Source organism: Clupea harengus, chromosome 12 (genome assembly GCF_900700415.2).
Source record: "Clupea harengus chromosome 12, Ch_v2.0.2, whole genome shotgun sequence".
NCBI classification, from domain to species: Eukaryota; Metazoa; Chordata; class Actinopteri; order Clupeiformes; family Clupeidae; genus Clupea; species Clupea harengus.
The window spans coordinates 19,393,139-19,412,897 of record NC_045163.1 but is presented as its reverse complement, the minus strand read 5'-3'; the positions used below and the strand labels follow the sequence as shown (position 1 = coordinate 19,412,897).

Genomic DNA, 19,759 nt, shown 5'->3' with positions numbered 1-19,759 from the left:
AATTCAATTGTAACCTTTACAAAGGTACCATGTCTTAGATTTAAATACGCACAATTCTCACATTGAAATGCAAGTAATTCTTACAGTAGCGTGCTGTCAGAAGAGACTACTTCATTTGTTTGAGAGTTTAAAGTAAAAAATGAGTGCAGTTGCCAGATGTACAGAAGCTTCATATTCCACATCAGCTACACTTGTGCTGATGTCTGACTCATGCAATTGTTTTGAATCAATCCAGTATTTTCTCTACGCGTTGTTGTATTGTCTTTCATCGAGGTGAGGTAATGTAAAAACCCATTGTCATCTCATCCCTCCTCAGGCCGCCGAAGCAGAGGAGGAAGCGGGTGAGGAGGGCGGAGCGGAGGAGAGGCCCGACAGCGTGGAGGTCAAGGGCGGCGGCCAGAAGGCGGCCAACCAGTTCAACTTCAGCGAGCGAGCCTCCCAGACGCTCAACAACCCCCTCAGGGTACAGTAGCCATAGGCAGAGCTTCACAAAGAAAGAGTTTAGCAAGAGAGGTTTGCACTGATGAAACCTTATCTATCACAAAGAAGAGTAGGAGGCATTAGGAATATGAGGAGCAATACTTAATATAGGCAGTAGTTGGCATGTTATGAAAAGATTGCCCTCATTTTGGATGAACCTGGATAATTAATTAAATTGTTAAACAACCCTTTATTGGTTAAGGAACATAAACTAGTGAGTGTGAATTATTCAGTCTAGCAAATAAGAGTATTTTTGTTTCTGCTGCTGTGCTGTCAGGGACTTTCTGCCTCATATTTTTCCACACGTTCCTCAAAGGGAGAGAATACGCCCTGTGCTCAATAGCTGCAGAGAGGTGACTGTGACATTTAACATTACTAGCATACATATTCATACGCATGATGCAGCACCATCCACCCCTCGGTAGTGTTACTCAGGAGAGTAGCGACAAGGCAGGGAATGTTTCATACAACTTAAGCCATAGGTGCCGGCACTGAGACATACTGGAGATATGTATCTACATGATTTATGCTGGATTAGCATAAAATAAGATCCAATAATGCCCCAGGTTTAGCTCTAAGATAATGCATTCTCCTCATAGAATTTACATGGCTAAGCAATGCCTAGTAGACCGTCAGGTAGTTCATTATTGGCCTGTAAAAGCTCTTCTGAGAAGGTGTCCTGGGAGTGTTTTTTAGGCTGGTATTTGGAGCCCTTTCACAGACTCCCAGACTGTCATTGCCAAAGCATTAAACATTTATGACATTCATGAGATGTTTGAGCAATCAATATATGCTTAGGTCTTTTTTTTCTGTACATAAGGAGAGAGAATGTCAGACGGAACCCCCTCCTTGTGCAAACTTCTCAGCCACAGCCAATCAGGTACTGTCTTATAATACCTCCAATTTAGTGGACTGGCGTTTGTTTTTAATAATCCACAGTAAGTGATGCCAGTTTTGAAATGATAGTAATTTGCGTTTTTGTTATGATACACGTATTGTATTGCGTCTTACCCGCAATTAATCTATTCACTGTTTTCTGCTTTTCCTTAAATATCTCCTGTTTCAAGATCAGATATGCATTTCTAAACTCTGTGTGCAATCTCCATTGACCCTTCCATTTGTCCTCAGTGGGAGATCTATGATGCTTATTTGGAAGAGCTGCATAAACAAGAGAAGATTAAGGAGAAGCAGAAAGCTCTGCCCACAAAGAAAGATGAGGACAAAGGCAAGAAGAAGATGATGATGGTGGAAATGCAGGTGGGCTTACATGCGTGTGTGTGTCAGAGTATGTGCTCGTAAAGGTGTGTGGGTATGTGTGTGTGTGTGTGTGTGTGTGTGTGTGTGTTTGTGTGTGTATGTGCATTATGTATGTGTCAGGTCTAATGCCTTGATTATACTTGTTTGTGGACGTGCATACGGACAGCTGATGGACACCAAAGACGTGTAGTTGTTCTCATTATACTTTCTAGTACGCTTGGAGTCCGTCCATGCACACTTGGTGCCCTTGTAGCATAGTGGCGTAGTAGTACTAAAAAAAATTGTTTGAAATTTACGTCAGTAGGACCCTGGTGGACCCTTGTGTATTCGTGGATGGGCAAAGTATGACTCTGGGCTAAGGGTGGCTGTTAACAGCAAACTGTGAAATACAAATTTAACAGAACCATGTGAGGAAATACCATGGGTCTAGAAAGGACATGAAATCATAACCTGTTTAGTGCAATGCTGTAGAGCAGTGGTTCCCAAACTTTTTACAGTCCCGTACCCCTTCAGACATTCAATCTCCAGCTACGGGAATTTGGGCGATTTTGATGCACAAAATGATGTTTCCGTCTGAAAGTTGCAATTCTGTTTCAAAGGGTACATTCCGCGAATTCCGTCCGCTTTCCGTTATCGCGGAAATGTTCTCCCCGCGTACCCCCTGAACCACTTTGCGTACCCCTGGGGGTACGCGTACCCCAGTTTGGGAACCGAGGCTGTAAAGAAACAGTTTAGAAATGTTTCTCTCTATTGAAAAAATCATGTTCATGCTCGCTTTTTCCGATGTTACATAATATATCAACATTATACAGTATTAATGAAAATTGTTGTTCGATCAGTATGATAATCATTTTTGACACAGTACTCTTCAGGAGTGTTGTGACACTTATACGTATACATTTGCCATATCTATAGTTCATGTTATAAAGTGACACTAGAGACTCTTTTGAGCTACACCTACATGGTGTGCGGTGATCAACACTTAATGTTGTGACATTGCCCAGCCCGTAAATAAAGCCAGAATTCTCAGAGAGCGAAAAATGTGCAGTCATCTCTGACGTATATCAGTGTAATAGAGCCTCTCAAGCTGATTATTTGTTCTCTCTCACCACGGACAGAGTGATGACATCAGTAAAGTGTCAAAGGCGGCAAAGATTGTGGAGCGCATGGTCAACCAGAACACATTTGACGACATCGCCCAGGGTACGTCCCCTTTTTTTTCCACTTGGTCACTGACGATTCATTTGATAGGTTGATTTGAATAATTTGTCCTGCTGCTGCTGCTGCCAGACTTGTGAGTGAGTCAGTGCTGTCTGTCTCCTCCTTGTGTGTGTTTGTCTCCTGGGTGTCTCCAGACTTCAAGTACTTTGAGGACGCCTCAGACGAGTTCCGGGACCAGGAGGGCACCCTGCTGCCGCTGTGGAAGTTCCAGTACGACAAAGCCAAGAGACTGGCTGTCACTGCCCTCTGCTGGTCAGTCTGCGCAATTACAACAGGTTTCATGGAATATACTGTAGGTGTGAAGGGCCAGGATTAAAGAGTAATGTAAAATTAAAGAGTATATGATTGCCTGTCTAAGGTGGAAGTATTATATAATGTAACAAATGGTCAGTTTGGATTAATTGGATAAATTAATTGTATAATAAAATCATACAATGTATAATACCAATTTTTGTCATCCTTCAGGAATGAAAATAACCGAGACCTGTTTGCTGTAGGCCTTGGCTCGTGTAAGTAACATCTAATCTCCCTCCTAATAAATTACACGTATTAAGATGTGAAGCCTCATTATCCACTCAAGGTTTATAAATTGATAATAGCCACTTTATGGTAAAATGAGTTATCAAGGTAGAAAGGAAACATTATCTATATGAGAGGGAATTCTAGTGTCAAACACCATCCCATGCCATACTGACCCAGAGGTTCTCTCTCTCTCTCTCTCTCTCCCTCTCTTCCCTTTCTCTCTCTCTCTCTCCCCCCTCTCTGTCTCTGTCTCTCTCTCTCTCTCTCTCCCCCTCTCTCTCGCTATATATCTCTTTCCCCCCCCTCTCTCCTCCTCTCTCTCTCTGACAGATGATTTTACTAAACAGGGCCGAGGCATGCTCCTGTTCTACTCCCTAAAGAACCCCACCTACCCTGAGTGCACCTACCACACCACCACCGGCCTCATGTGCCTGGACATCCACCCCAAGCTGCCACATCTGGTGGCCGTAGGCTTCTACGACGGCTGCGTGGGCGTCTACAGCCTGAAGGAGGAGGGCACCCAGCCCATCTACAAGAGCACTGCTAAGTCTGGCAAACACACAGATCCTGTTTGGCAGGTGTGTGTGTGTTTGTTTGTTTGTTTGTGCTTTTTAAGGAAGTGCTAGAGTATGGGTATATTTGAGAGAGAATGCTTGTGTATTTGTGGTGTAAGGGAGTATATGTCTGGCACAAGGTTATTTGGGTGCACTATTTATGTGTGTAAGGATGTGTGTGTGTGTGTGTGTGTGTGTGTGTGTGTGTGTGTGTGTGTGTGTGTGTGTGTGTGTGTGTGTGTGTGTTTGTGTGTGTGTTTGAATGTCCCTGGTTTATGTGTTGTCCTATCAGTACCAAGATTAAACATTGGGCTCTGGCTTTGATCAGAACATAAAAGCTGCGGCTATGCTTTTCCCCTGGTTTGAAGCCATGAAGCCAGCGGAAAAAGCTCCTGATTAAAATAATGGCCCTGAATAACAAAGTCATTCATCGTCAAAAGGGGAAAAAAGGAACGGAAAATAAGATGTCTGCCCTTGTATTTGATCTCTCAGGTGTTGATTAGATCTGAATAAACTCAACTACATACTGAATCTGAGAGAAAGGTCCAGTCGAGCATCTCGTGGTAATGGGGCCTTTACTGTCCTTGGACAGGATCAATTTTGTCCGTGAGTGATGTGGTTTTCCTAATGACTAGGAAAGGAGCGTCCTCGAAAAGCATACAGATGGTGTCCAGAGGCTTCTGTGCTTTTGCCTGTACAGTAATGGGGGCGATAGTACTTCAGGAGATAGAGGAGTCGTTCAGCAATCTGAAGGTTGCTAGTTTGATCCCGACGACTCCTCACCAAGTGTCAAAGTGTCCTTGAGCAAGACACTAAACCGCCCCAACCACTCCCGATGTGCATGCTGGCACATAGTAGTAGCCTCTGCCATCGTGTCGTGCCATGTGTGAATGGGTAGATGTCTGAGGCATTAACCTGTAAAGCGCTTTGAGTGCTCTATGAGTACAAGCTCCATTAACCATAATGTTCTGGGTGGTCTGGTTGTGTGTCATTAGGTGCGCTGGCAGGGCGATGACATGGACCACAATCACAACTTTTTCTCTGTGTCGTCTGATGGCAGAGTGGTGTCCTGGACCCTGGTCAAGGTGAGCGAGCAAACGCCCATCGCTGATAGTGTGCTTTTGTTTGTAAACACTGGCTGATCAGCTGTCTGTTTGTGCGCGTGAACATGTGTGTGTGTGTGTGTGTGTGTGTGTGTGTGTGTGTGTGTGTGTGTGTGTGTGTGTGTGTGTGTGTGTGTGTGTTGTTTATGACTGCAGAATGAGCTGGTGTATACAGACATCATTAAGCTGTCTTTAGAGGGTTCGCCATCAGATGGGACAGAAGGCATGCAGCTGCCTACCATGGGTAAGACACATACACACACACACACACACACACACACACAACACACACAACACACACACACACAAAAGTTGGGTGACCATGCAAAAATTGGAAACTCTTGAAATTTGCATGAACTCTTCTAAGCCGAATAATAAATGAATTTACTAGAGAGGAGAGGATTTCCGATCCGGATTCTTTTTGGTTATAATGCGACTAAGGTTGATGGAAACGGGTTTATTTGCATGAAATCGCATTTGTTGAGATTTTAATGAGTGTTCAAATTAATGTTGCCCTGAGAACGTCAAGTTTTGAACCCACAGCTGTAACAATTCCTCCCTTGATTAGGTCCATTTTTTATTCGCATAACATAGTGGATGGAAACACGCATTTCATTTAGCGGAATTTTCATAAACACACTTACAATATGCAAATGAATTGCATGGAAGTCCAGCTGCAGACTGTCACTGCAAAAAGTAGGATACTGTTTCCAATCAGGATTGTAATGCTTTGCCAGGCTTTCTCAGATGAGCTCGAGGTCTTACCGTGCCGAGTGAAGCGCCCTCATGTTGCCTATCCTCACTGACCACATCTGTCAGTCGGTAATATCCTCTCTCCTCGCAGCTGCATTTTTATAGGAACCTTTCCCATCAGAAGACTCGTTTATGTCAGGCCTGGGGCTTAATCTCTGTCGGGGGATGGGAGGGTTGGGAGAGATGAGGGAGATGAGGGGGGTGAGGGGGGGGGCTCAGGTAAACAGGAGAGGAGGATAAGATCCAGCCCGGGCTGGGCTGGGCTGCCAGGGTTGGTACTGAGTACTGACAGGAGACCGTGCTGACAGCCGTGGACGGCAGGTCCATGCTGGGAGTCCAGCTGGTAGCGCTGGTATTGGATTACTGTCATCTGCTCCATATGTTACAGATGGGGTTGGCCGTGCTCCAGAGACATATCGCTGAAGCAAAGGAAACTGTTTTCTCATAATATTCACGGGGTGGTTATACATTGATTTGGCCAATTATTAATAGAAACGGCTGGTTGCTTTTTTGCTGTATAACTGGGGCACCTAAGTGATGGGGTGGCTGGCTGAGTGCTACAGGAATGAGGAATGAAGTACCTCTATGTTTCTGTTCAGTTTTGTGTCGTCTGCTTATTTGTTTGTCCTTTTATGCTTCCTGTAGCATGTGGCACATCGTTTGACTTCCATAAGCAGATAGACTACCTATTCCTGGTTGGCACAGAGGAGGGGAAGATCCACAAGGTGAGAAATAACATTGTGTGTGTGTATGTGTTTGTGTTTGTGTTTGTGTTTGTGTATGTGTGTCTGTCTGTGTGTGTGTGTGTGTGTGTGTGTGTGTGTGTGTGTCTGCGCGCACATACGGGCGTGTTTGTGTGTATGTGAGTGAGTGTGTGTGTGTGTGTGTGTGTGTGTATGTGTATGATGACATAAGAGAGGTGTGTGTATAATGTGTGTTTGTAAGCACAAGGTCTTGCTGACCCTCTGTAAGTGCTGGTGCTGTGAACTTAACCACTACAGAGGTGGCCAGAGCAGAGTTCCCCCTCACCCTTATCCTCCTTTTGCCTGTGAGCAGTACTTACCCTATCTCTCTGGTTGTGCGTGTGTTTAGGTGTGTGTGCGCTTAGGTTTGTGTGTGTGTGTGTGTGTGTGTGTGTGTTTGTGTGTGAGTGCGCACATTTCCCTTTCTGTCTTCCTTGAGACCACCCTTTCATCTGTTTTCCGTGGCAGAGCAGCTTTAGTCCCGTCAGCGGGCTGTCCCATCTACCCTCTGGGGAGACAAGGAAGCACTTTGTTTTGTAAAACTAAAAGCTCCCTGTCTTATGTCATCATACAAAAACAAACACACACACACACACACACACACACACACACACACACACACACACACACACACACACACACACACACACACACACACACACATGCACAGTATGGATTTAAGTGTGATGACTCAGGCAGGCAGTGGCAGGAGATGAATAGCCTGTACAAAGCAGCAGGCAGGCCAATGCATCACAGACAGTTTCATGTGCTGTAAACATATGTGGATAGAAGCACAACACACAGTATGAGCCAACAGACACACAACCATACCCACCTGCAAACTCTTAAACAAATGGACACACATTTATAGTACACACATACTGTATACAAGCAGATATGTTCAGATCATCCACACACACACACACACACACACACACACACACACACACACACACATGGAAGCTCAGTTACACGTCCTCCTACTTAAGCAAATATCACACTTCAAGCACAGTTGTCTAATTATCCACCATCTCCAGGTGGAAGATAGGTTAGCATATTGAAGTTGTCACTTTGCCCAGACTTAACAGACAGATGCACTTTGGAGCCTCTTATCAGGGGTAAACATGCCACATTTGGCCCCTAAAAAATGAAATAGATGAAAAGTTCACACACTGCCTATGCAAGAGACCACACCTGCATACAAATGCATTCATGGCAGGTTAATAGCTGTGGCCTTCATAGTGAATTTAGGGTGAGTTGTCTGATGGAAAAATGTTCCCTAAACAATGGCAGCAGTTCACTGTCCATGGCAATTTATAGTAGAAATAAATGGCAAATGGCTTGTTTTACAGAAAAGTGAATAGTCTTTGTGCTCTAGAAACATGCATGGGGCCACCATTAGCCATCGGGTTTTCACACCGATTCATGTCAGTGCTGGATTGTGGCTCTATATATCTCCCTGCCTGACTTCCCAGCCATTTCACTGACACACACATTTATATCAAGAGTAACTAGACAGATTCCAAACACAGAGAGACTCAAACTCACACACACACACACACACACACACACACACACACACACACACACACACACACACACACACACACACACTCTCACTGAACCAGTCAGGGAGTGCCATGACAGGTCATTAAAGGCATCACACAGTAGACTTATCCTCCAATTCCCCCACCGGCTGCCAGTGCCTCCAGCACTTGACGATGGACTGACAGGTTCTGGATGGACCTGAGACATCCATACGTCTACAGTTACACTTCAAGGGACCTGTCTGTCTCTCAGGAAACTCACTTCTGCGTTTTAATTCCTGCCAAAGTGTCAGTCGGGGCCGAGAGGGCTTTGTAGGATACTTTATCAACTGGGCTGTGTCGTCTGCTCAGAATGCTAGACAGCCTGCAAGCTCACAGTCACTTCTGCTCACATTTTGGAGGTAAATATAAATAAACGGGAGTTTGTCGCCCATTTCCCCCATTTACGATGAGGGGCAGTTTAAGCATATTAATGCCACAGAAGCCTGTGATGCATTATATTATGTGAAGTAAATTCACTGTCTTGGCAAAAATAGAAGCTATTCATGTGGAATGCACAATGGGCTGTTTACTATACGTGGAGCCTTTGGAACAACATGAGTGAGACCTTAGAATGCTGAACGCTTGATTAGATGCTGTAAAAGCCTCAACGCTCCGCTCTGCTCCGCTGCACTTGAGAACTGAACAAATCGTTTCATTGTTTGCAGTTGCGCCACCCGATGATTCTGTAATTAGCTCGGTGGGTATTGTGCATGCCCTTTAGGATCCCTTTGTCGGGAGAGTGGATGTTCTTAAGAGAATGTTTTACGAGCGAAAATGGATGCATCTCTTTCGAAGCATGAATCAAAACTTCTTTGTCTTAGTTTGAAGCGTGATATTCCGTCTCATCAGTAGTCAATTCACAGAAGAAGCAAGCTTTTATCAGTGCAACCATCCTGGAGACAGACAGGCTTCTTTTAAAAGAATGTTTTTATGGCTGAATGATGTGTGTCTTCTCTCTTTCTCTCTCGCCCTATCTCTTCCTCCCTCACTATATGTTTTTCTCTCTCTCTTATTCTCTCTCTCTTATTCTCTCTCTCCCTGTCTCCCTCTCTCTCTCCCTGACTCTCTCTCTCTCTCTCCCCCTCTCTCTCTCTCTCTCTCTCTCTCTCAGTGCTCTAAAGCATACTCTAGCCAGTTCCTGCAGACTTATGATGCCCACAACATGGCTGTGGATGCGGTCAAGTGGAACCACTTCCACCCCAAAGTCTTCATCTCCTGCAGCTCTGACTGGACCGTCAAGATCTGGGACCACACCATTGAGTAAGCACACACACCGTAGCTGAATGACTGCCCTGAACGCACACACCATTGAGTAAGCACACACACCGTAGCTGAATGTCTGCAACGAACGCACACACGCACTTATTCACTCACATCTTACTCACAAGGTGTGCAGATTGTACAGTCCCAGAGCTCCACACCGGCTGATGTTTTATAGATACAATAATAATGCGCGAGACTACACAGTAGGGTTTGTGACGTTTCACTTAAGGTTGAAAGTGTGTGAATCTCTTGTCACAGAATGACGGTGTGTGGCCATCATGCAGCCGACACTAACCCTGTGTGTCCCATAAGCTACAGCTCTACATGTTAGAAATGTGCCTTGCATTTCTGTCCTTTTCGGTTGAATCACTTTATAGCCCTACCACAATCTGTGGGGCATGTGTAATTATCCTGCCACTCCAGTTATTTGTCACAGTAATTTGCAAGTCTAATTGTTTTAAAAGGGAAATACCCATGAGTGACTCACGGTAATTATTCAGTCTCTCAGACAGCTCTTTACGGTTTGCTTGATTGCTGATGCTACACTACGCCCGCCCTCACTGTGCTCATGCACTGCTTCAGCCTACCAGCAGGGGGCTCTAAGACCATATAATCCTTTGACAGCAGATGGATGGCATCCCTTGTGTGTCTGTGCTGAAGGTGGATGTTTCCATTCAGTGCTCAGTGCAGATGTGTGGATGTGTGTCTGTTGTGAGGCACCCGGGAGACTGTTTTCCTTGTCAGAAAAGCATCTGTGTTTGGAACTAGATAATGTCTGTGTTTGAAACTAAACAGCGGCACAGACTCTAATTTGTATTTTTTTTTCATGGATGGTGCAAATACCTTAGTTAAGAAAAATGCACCTAAATAGAAGAAATGCATTATATGCATTTACACCATTAATAAACAAACCAAAAAAACATAAACTTCCAGTGAGAAATGGTCAGCCTGTTTGACTTTTGAAATAGTGAAGTTCTTTCCAAAACATGTCTAAAGACATGCACTCAGTTATCATTTATCACAGATTATTGAATGATTGATTGATTGATTGATTGATTGAGAGTTGTAGCATCTGTAAGGTTAGCCTTACTGTCTGCTCAGCTGCATCTCCTTCAGATGATGGAAAATCGCAGTTGATTTATCTAGGTTTTTTATAAGGTAGATGAATCAATTTGATTTGACTTCCAAGGGTCTTCCAGAGATCACTTTTAATGTATTTCAGATAGACATTTCTTGGATGTACAGTACATGTTCTTGCAGCCTGCACGGCAGCCAATTAATCACCTGTCCTGTCTCAGAAGACATCCTCTGCAGGTGTATAGCCTTTCCACCAAAAACTGTAGCTTCCACACGACAACTACGGAAACCTGGTATAGGCAATGCCTATGGGGCTTAATGGGCTGTGAAATGTGCTGAAAATGCAAGACGGTTTGCAAAATAAGATTAAAGTAGCAAAGAGCAAAGAAGCCATGTTAGAATTTGCCATCTAACTTTGGATCAGGAAAAATACTCAAAGTATCAAAATTTGTCCCGTATCGAAATATGTTGAAAGATTTGATTATGGTGATGATGCCTGTGATGTTGAGTTCACCACACTGTTGCCTACGGTTGCCATAGATGTTATCCTCCTCTGTGCGTCAGTGGAAAGCCTCGGAAAAGACAGATGCTGGCCTGTCATCTTGCTGGAGATTTTTCTCTCCTCAGATCTTTAACCCCTGATGTGTTTAGTGGCTCCGCGACTGGCACGCTGTCTCGCTCCAGCCTGATGGATGGGGTTCATCTTAAATCAAGGGCCAGATCTGGTAGCGAAACCAGAGTGAGTTAGGTAGGAGAGAGAGAGAGAGAGAGAGAGAGAAACCAGAGCGAGTTAGGTATGAGAGAGAGACAGAGAGAGAGAGAGAGAGAAACCAGAGCGAGTTAGGTATGAGAGAGAGACAGAGAGAGAGAGAGAGAGAGAGAGAGAGAAACCAGAGCGAGTTAGGTATGAGAGAGAGAGACAGAGAGAGAGACAGAGAGAGAGAGAGAGAGAGAGAGAGAGAGAGCCTAGGGCTGCCGGACTGACACACTTCTTTAGGTCATTACTCTCCACGCCCCGAGCAACGTTACGTAAATCAGAGCCCCACTAATCAAGCGCAGGAGTGAGTCACTGTCCTGGTGGAGTCGAGAATGGAGACGTGGTCCTACATGGTTTACGCGTGTGAGGGCGATGGCTACATCCGTCCCTGTCAGCATGGCAGAGTGACCTACTGTTGGGTATCAGAGCCGCTAGGCTAACGATTAAAAACTCCTGACAGCTCAGTATAAACAAAGCCTTGTGAGTTAAAAAAAAAAAAAAAGCCTTAATTAAAATAATGAAAGTGGGTCAGAGACCTGTGTGAATCCCTCTAATTGCTTTGCCTGAGCAAAATGAGGACGGGGAGGGGAAATACAGCAAGACTTAGCTATTTTGTCTGGCCAAAGATGTTTATATGTGCCCCCCCCCCCCCCCCCCGATGAAATGACATACACTGACCCTGCAGAGGTCTTTGGAACCTTGTTGCTTACCTATAGTGTTTTTGCATCGTCCAGTTCTTAAGGGCTAGTAGTCCATCAGTGTGCGTCACAATCTTGATCTTGCCTCGGTGGAGCCATCCTAATTGAAATAAGTGCAGTGTGCAAATGAAAGGAGCTTAAATAAGCTGGCTAATGAATGGCCTTGAGTGTGTACGTAAGCCTGCGGCGCGAGAGGCTTTGATGAGAGAGACTGGCTGAAGTCTGGCTGGGAACCCTGGAGCCCCAGCCTAAAAAAGGCAGGGCGAGATAGAGACGCGGCTCGGCACCATATGTCAAGGAATGAAGAGATAGCCGTAAGTCTGGTAAAGACAGAGGGCAATGTGGTCGAGGTAGGGGGAGAAGGTGATGTGTGTAGGCAGGTAATGAGGAAGGCCTGGCGATGAGCCCCATCTGTCTTTTCACCTGTCTGATTAGCATCCTCACCTGCCCCTACGGAAGCGCTATTATGAGAAGCAACGGGGGGCATTACTGGATACCCTTGCTCTCTTTTTTATTCACTCTCTCTTGCTTGTTCTCTTTTTTCCCCCTTAGCTCAGCCCTAGCCTCTTGCTTCTCCACACCCTGTCTGATCCCCCCTGCCTTCTCTTTCTGCTGGGGCGCTAACAATGACTTCCATTGAGCACAGAGGGAACTGAGAGAACAGTGTGTATCTCTTCCTCTCTCTCTCTCTCTCTCGCTCTCTCTCTATCTCTCCCACTCCTTTCTCTCTCTCTCTCTCTCTCTATCTCTATCTCTTACTCTCTCTCTCTCTCACTCTCTCCCTTTCTCTCTCACTCTCTCCCTTTCTCTCTCTCTCACTCTCTCGCTCTCTCTCTATATATCTCTTACTCTCTCTCTCTCCCACTCCTTTCTCTCTCACTCTTTCCCTTTCTCTCTCTCTCTCCTTCTCTCACTCTCTCGCTCCCTCTCTCTCTCTCTCTCTCTCTCTCTCTGCTCCCACCCACCTCACCCAGCAGAGAACATAATCTGCTGCATCTGTTCCCCTTATGAGACTAAACTGAGTGTGAAAGTCAGGGACATTCATAGGACTGCAGTGTGCTCTACAGCATGCTACAGCTTTCAGAGATACAGTATGTTACACAAATGTTACTCATGTTTGTTAAAACACCAATGTTTTGCATATTTGCTACAAGCTCTATGCAATGCATGTATGCATACAGGTTATTTGTGTTGTGAAGCACTTGATGCTCTCCATATAATTACAGTGCAATTGTGCAATGATTGCCTCATCCCCACGGTTATTTGAGCTGAGAGATGCTTCAGAGAACTGAAGCATTAGCTGCATTATCCACTGATCCATACATTAACATTCTAACATTAACATTCATTCACATATCTACAGCAGTTAATAGGCTGTGCAAAAAGACACCTGCATCATTCAAGTGAAGGGCTCTGGTTGTCTAATGTCACGATGTGGATCTGATTAGCATTTTAATCACATCTATAGTGATGAAACACTGTTTGATTGAGGCACCCGACAGTGGTGTTTGATAACCAGCTTATAAGGTAAACCCTTCCAACAACTTTCCCCTGACTTCAGCTGAGAGTTGAACCTGAGACAGATGGTTATCAAACTGAAGATATTCTCTTTTTTTTTACTAACATTGATATTTACTATTATATGAATTTCTCTGTTACTTCACACACACACACACACACACACACACACACACACACACACACACACACACATACACACAAACACAAGGAAATGAGCAATTTCTGATTGCTTGTCTTTTTTGTCCCTCAGAATTGATACACTACATTAATGATCTCCAGGAGTCTACCGTGATTATCTATTTTCTGTTGCCAGTGGGTTTTCTGCTAAGGGTTTCCTCAGCCTAAGAGGTTTATTACGGAGGTCTCAGCTGCTGAAGGCCTGGCACGATGCTGAGTGGAAATCACAACATTTCAGGAAAATGCCAAATGACTTGCACCGGCACTCTCGTTGAGCATTGGGGAACGTCTGCTAGAGCAAGACAATAGAAACATACGCAGATGTTGTCTGAATATAAATCAACGCCCACGCAGTTTTAAGGGCAGAGTGTTGGTTGGTAGAGTGTCCCAGCCAGCGCTTTCTCTCTCGCTCTCTCTCTCTCTCTCTCTCTCTCTCTCTCTCTCTCTCTCTCTCTCTTTCTCTCTCTCTCTCTCTCTCTCTCTCCCTGAGACACTTTTACTAGGATGTCTGTGCTGGAAACCTCCCTGGCAAAAAGGCCTGGCAATAATGACCTCCTGTGAAAAAGCCATTAAAGCCAGGTCAGTTTTCCCACTGATCAGAGTCAATCTCACTGTGTATCACTCAACTGAATGAGTTCACTCCTCCCCCTTCCCCACCCCACCACCTCCCTTACCCTATGCCATGCTAGGCCCACAGGCCCATCTCATGACTCTCCCCATCAGATCAGACGAAACACCTGCACCTGCACTGCACCCTCCCGCACACCTGTCCCGCTCACACTCATTACCACAGACACGTTAGGCCCTATTCTGCCAACCTCACATCTTATTCAGCCCGGGGTTTTTTCACTTGCTTTCTTCCTCTTCTTCCTCTTCCTCTTCCTCTTCCTCTTCTTCTTCTTCTTCTTCTTCTTCTTCTTGGCTTTGATCTGAATGTGCATTTCATCGGGGGGGGGGGGGGCACATATAAGAGACTAAACTGAGTGTGAAAGTCAGGGACATTCATAGGACTGCAGTGTGCTCTACAGCATGCTACAGCTTTCAGAGATACAGTATGTTACACAAATGTTACTCATGTTTGTTAAAACACCAATGTTTTGCATATTTGCTACAAGCTCTATGCAATGCATGTATGCATACAGGTTATTTGTGATTATGACATATTGTGTTGTGAAGCACTTGATGCTCTCCATATAATTACAGTGCAATTGTGCAATGATTGCCTCATCCCCACGGTTATTTGAGCTGAGAGATGCTTCAGAGAACTGAAGCATTAGCTGCATTATCCACTGATCCATACATTAACATTCTAACATTAACATTCATTCACATATCTACAGCAGTTAATAGGCTGTGCAAAAAGACACCTGCATCATTCAAGTGAAGGGCTCTGGTTGTCTAATGTCACGATGTGGATCTGATTAGCATTTTAATCACATCTATAGTGATGAAACACTGTTTGATTGAGGCACCCGACAGTGGTGTTTGATAACCAGCTTATAAGGTAAACCCTTCCAACAACTTTCCCCTGACTTCAGCTGAGAGTTGAACCTGAGACAGATGGTTATCAAACTGAAGATATTCTCTTTTTTTTTACTAACATTGATATTTAGTATTATGCGTTCATAGATCAGTTAGAGATCATCTGAGATGTGACCAAGTTTAAAGACCCAGGAGTTTAGTATGGAAATGCACACCGCATGGCATTTGATCATCCCCTCTCTTTCTCATAAACCAGTCAACTGACTCTCAGCACTTTCTGTTAAACAACCCAAGTTCACTTAGGTCTGTGCACAATCCCAGCACTGCATGTGGAAATGTTCTTGCTCGCCTACGACAGTGTGTTTAGATCTGCTTTAAATGTGGCAAGCAAAAAGCTCTGTCTATTCCTCGTCTGTCACTGCAGCAGTAGCAGCAGCATGTCTCCATTGTGCCGTCGCAACAGCAGCATTGTTGGGAGGTCCATGCAGCTTATTATTGCATTCTGAGAGGACATAGACATGACCTACTGTATGTGTCTGCATGGTGCTCAGAGCCCATCCTGTTTAATCTTTACATCCATATGGTCAGTTACAAATGCAGACAGACGTTGTCATTTCATGTGTTAGTCTCTGTGTGTGATCTGGTTATTGTCACAGGACAGTTTTTCTCTCCCCCCCCCCCCCCAGCACACCCATGTTCACCTTTGACCTGAACTCTGCGGTGGGGGACGTGGCCTGGTCTCCGTACTCCTCGACGGTGTTCGCCGCTGTCACCTCAGACGGAAGGGTGAGTGAACCAATGGCATCCCTCCTGCTGAACCCCTCCAGGGCCCCGCCCCCGCTGTGTGTCTCTCTGTTGTTGTTTACTGAGAGGAAGGATAAAACTAACGGCTCCTCTTAAAATGAAAGTTGTCGTTTCTTCTCAAGCAGAGAAGATATAATGACTCTCAAACGGGCGGTTGTCATGTCTTTGAATCCCACTCTCCAGCTGTGCTCTAAAGCCCCACACCCCCAGTCACAGCAGGCCAACATCGAGACAGATCACAGAGGCTCAGCCAGCAGCGTAATCAAAGACAAGTCTGTCGTTTGGGACAGTCATTGGGGTAATTGTGGGCAGGATATGACATAATGTGTTAAGCATAGGAGAAGACACCTGTGCACACACACCCACACAATCACTCAAAGATACACAAGACACACACACACACACACACACCCACACAATCACTCACAGATACACAAGACACACACACACTCACACACACACACAATCACAGATGCACAAGACACACACAGCTAGGTTTAAACATGCACACGTGCACACACAAGTAATTATATTCACAGAGACACACTCAAACACACACAAACACACATCTCTCTCAGCATCCTTTTCGTTCTATTTCTCCATCTATTATATGAATTTCTCTGTTACTTCACACACACACACACACACACACACACACACACACACACACACACACACACACACACACATACACACAAACACAAGGAAATGAGCAATTTCTGATTGCTTGTCTTTTTTGTCCCTCAGAATTGATACACTACATTAATGATCTCCAGGAGTCTACCGTGATTATCTATTTTCTGTTGCCAGTGGGTTTTCTGCTAAGGGTTTCCTCAGCCTAAGAGGTTTATTACGGAGGTCTCAGCTGCTGAAGGCCTGGCACGATGCTGAGTGGAAATCACAACATTTCAGGAAAATGCCAAATGACTTGCACCGGCACTCTCGTTGAGCATTGGGGAACGTCTGCTAGAGCAAGACAATAGAAACATACGCAGATGTTGTCTGAATATAAATCATCGCCCACGCAGTTTTAAGGGCAGAGTGTTGGTTGGTAGAGTGTCCCAGCCAGCGCTTTCTCTCTCTCTCTCTCTCTCTCTCTCTCTCTCTCTCTCTCTCTCTCTCTCTCTCTCTTTCTCTCTCTCTCTCTCTCTCTCTCTCTCTCCCTGAGACACTTTTACTAGGATGTCTGTGCTGGAAACCTCCCTGGCAAAAAGGCCTGGCAATAATGACCTCCTGTGAAAAAGCCATTAAAGCCAGGTCAGTTTTCCCACTGATCAGAGTCAATCTCACTGTGTATCACTCAACTGAATGAGTTCACTCCTCCCCCTTCCCCACCCCACCACCTCCCTTACCCTATGCCATGCTAGGCCCACAGGCCCATCTCATGACTCTCCCCATCAGATCAGACGAAACACCTGCACCTGCACTGCACCCTCCTGCACACCTGTCCCGCTCACACTCATTACCACAGACACGTTAGGCCCTATTCTGCCAACCTCACATCTTATTCAGCCCGGGGTTTTTTCACTTGCTTTCTTCCTCTTCTTCCTCTTCCTCTTCCTCTTCCTCTTCTTCTTCTTCTTCTTCTTCTTCTTCTTGGCTTTGATCTGAATGTGCTTGCTGGCTCCAAAGCATAAATAGCACAGGGGCCACAGACAGGAAAGGAAGGAGGAAAAAGAGAGAGAGGGAAAGAGAGAGGGAGAGAGAGGGAGAGAGGGAGAGAGAGAGTCGGTATGTCATGCTGTCGCTCCGAGGGAGGTGGTGGTGGTGTCTGGGCCCGGCGACAGACGCTTGATGAGACACAGGATGAGCTATGGGAGCCAGGGCTTGGGAGGAGGAGGAGGGCTGGATGCTCTCCAGGCATGATGCCTGTGCACAGGGGATTCATTCTGAAGCCTGGCACCACCTCTTTCCCCCTGCAGAGCCTTTGGCTGCTCCCACAGCAAATAGCAGAGCCCACCTCTTGTGTTCTATCAAATTACCTTACATCAAGGGCATTATTATTGTCAATGTTAACCTTGTGTGCTGGCTTCAAGTCAGGGCACTATGCCTGCATAAGCCTTGGGAAATGTGGCATGGCTTTGAAAATAGCCTGCTGAACATATAGACCATGAACTTCCTGTAGGTTCTAAATAGAGGCATCCGGAGCCTCCTACTCAGCTAGTGTGTTTATGAGTATGCATGCGCCTGTTCTCTAGGTGTGTGCTTGAGACTATGGATGTGTGTGTGTGTGTGTGTGTGTGTGTGTGTGTGTGTGTGTGTGTGTGTGTGTGTGTGTGTGTGTGTGTGTGTGTGTGTGTGTGTGTGTGTGTGCTATGGATGGTATGATTAATGCTACTTGATATTGCTTGACCCTCATTACTTTGCTGAGGGCACTGCTGATAATAAGGCCAGCTTGAGACGTTGGATGTGACTAACCCGCGACCCAACCTTTACGTCAACAAATGTTTATTAATGAGCAGCGAATCAGATTCTTGCAATCAAGAGAGAAATGACTGCAGGCTTGTGCTTCCCCTCCCATACACACACACACACACACACACACACACACACACACAAACACACACACAGACACACACACTCACACAGTCATGAATAACAACATTGATGACAAACTGGAGACTCATACAGCTCCTTCACCCACACATTTCCTTCTCCCTCGCTCTTTCTTATCCTCGGTCTCTCAGCCTTATCTGTTGTTTGTCCCTCAGGATGAAGTGGAGGATGAAATTACATTCTTTTATCCATCTGCTCTATCAGCCCTCTGCATCCCTCTCTTTCTCTCTCTCTCTCTCTCTCTCTCTCTCCCTCTCTCGCTCTCATCTCCATCCACTCGCCATCGCCCCGAGCTTCTGTTTGTGAGGACTCTGTTCGTGCCATGACCTGCTGTGCTGTTAGGTATGAAGATACGATACGTCTGAAGAGGGGACAACAATCACATCTTAGTTCCGATTCCCTGTTAACTTCTTATGAAAGAACAGGGCCCTAAATTACTCCTGTTTATTTGTTTTGCCTCCATGATAGCACTTCAGCACTGACCCTTCCTCTTGCCTCTCCGTTCTGCTGGAGAGGAGCTGGATGATGGGGGTTGGTCCCAATGAACAAGATGCCCTTATTGTATCTTATCTGTAAAGCGCTTAAAAACAAACAGAACTACCAGCATCCTGCACTCCCCCTGAGGTTGTGTTACGTCAGTAACCAGCCTGCCAAATGTAACCGGGTTTGCCAGATACCACATGCCTAACAGGTGTAGCTCTCTGCCTGTGGCTGTCCAGCTAAGATGGCTTCCCTGACTACTTCAACAGTGACCTCTGACCTGACCCAACTAGATTCCCTGTAGACTGAGACATACAGCTAGCAAGAGGAAACTCCACACACCACCCCCATTTCAGACTCTATTTCTGCCCTGAGATGGGGACATGTGGCTGCAGGGATACTCTTGACAGAGCCATACCTCAGAGACACACCAGGAAGACACTGACAGAAGAGAGTTTACTTACAAACCATCAGCATACCAAATCACAAAGAAATCAGTTTTCAGTGGTGCAGAAAAATACTACAGCAGAACAATTTAAAAAACAACACTAAAAACGAATTAAAAATGAACAATCTGAGCACATGAGCAAAGTCTCTGCTGCTGACCCCCGAGGAGTCAACCTTTGATGTAAAATTTTATGTGATTGCCAAACTGCAAAATACCAGGGAACACTTGAAGTTCATTGACCATTACAAAACTTATTTCAACAGTAAAGATCAGT

At 45.4% G+C, this 19,759-nt stretch overlaps 1 protein-coding gene across 3 annotated transcripts in view; it reads left to right on the top strand.

Moving 5' to 3' along the window:
• Positions 1-19,759, top strand: part of dnai1.2 (dynein, axonemal, intermediate chain 1, paralog 2) — a 34,208-nt gene that overhangs the window by 3,780 nt on the left and 10,669 nt on the right. For all 3 annotated transcript variants that reach the window (XM_031577180.1, XM_042709346.1, XM_042709345.1), the window contains 12 exons: positions 317-463; positions 1,301-1,360; positions 1,609-1,737; positions 2,856-2,940; positions 3,093-3,210; positions 3,424-3,467; positions 3,811-4,058; positions 5,030-5,119; positions 5,294-5,381; positions 6,536-6,615; positions 9,334-9,482; positions 15,884-15,983. In XM_031577180.1, the coding sequence (XP_031433040.1) occupies positions 317-463; positions 1,301-1,360; positions 1,609-1,737; positions 2,856-2,940; positions 3,093-3,210; positions 3,424-3,467; positions 3,811-4,058; positions 5,030-5,119; positions 5,294-5,381; positions 6,536-6,615; positions 9,334-9,482; positions 15,884-15,983 (1,338 nt within the window). The remainder of the gene's footprint in view (positions 1-316; positions 464-1,300; positions 1,361-1,608; positions 1,738-2,855; positions 2,941-3,092; positions 3,211-3,423; positions 3,468-3,810; positions 4,059-5,029; positions 5,120-5,293; positions 5,382-6,535; positions 6,616-9,333; positions 9,483-15,883; positions 15,984-19,759) is intronic.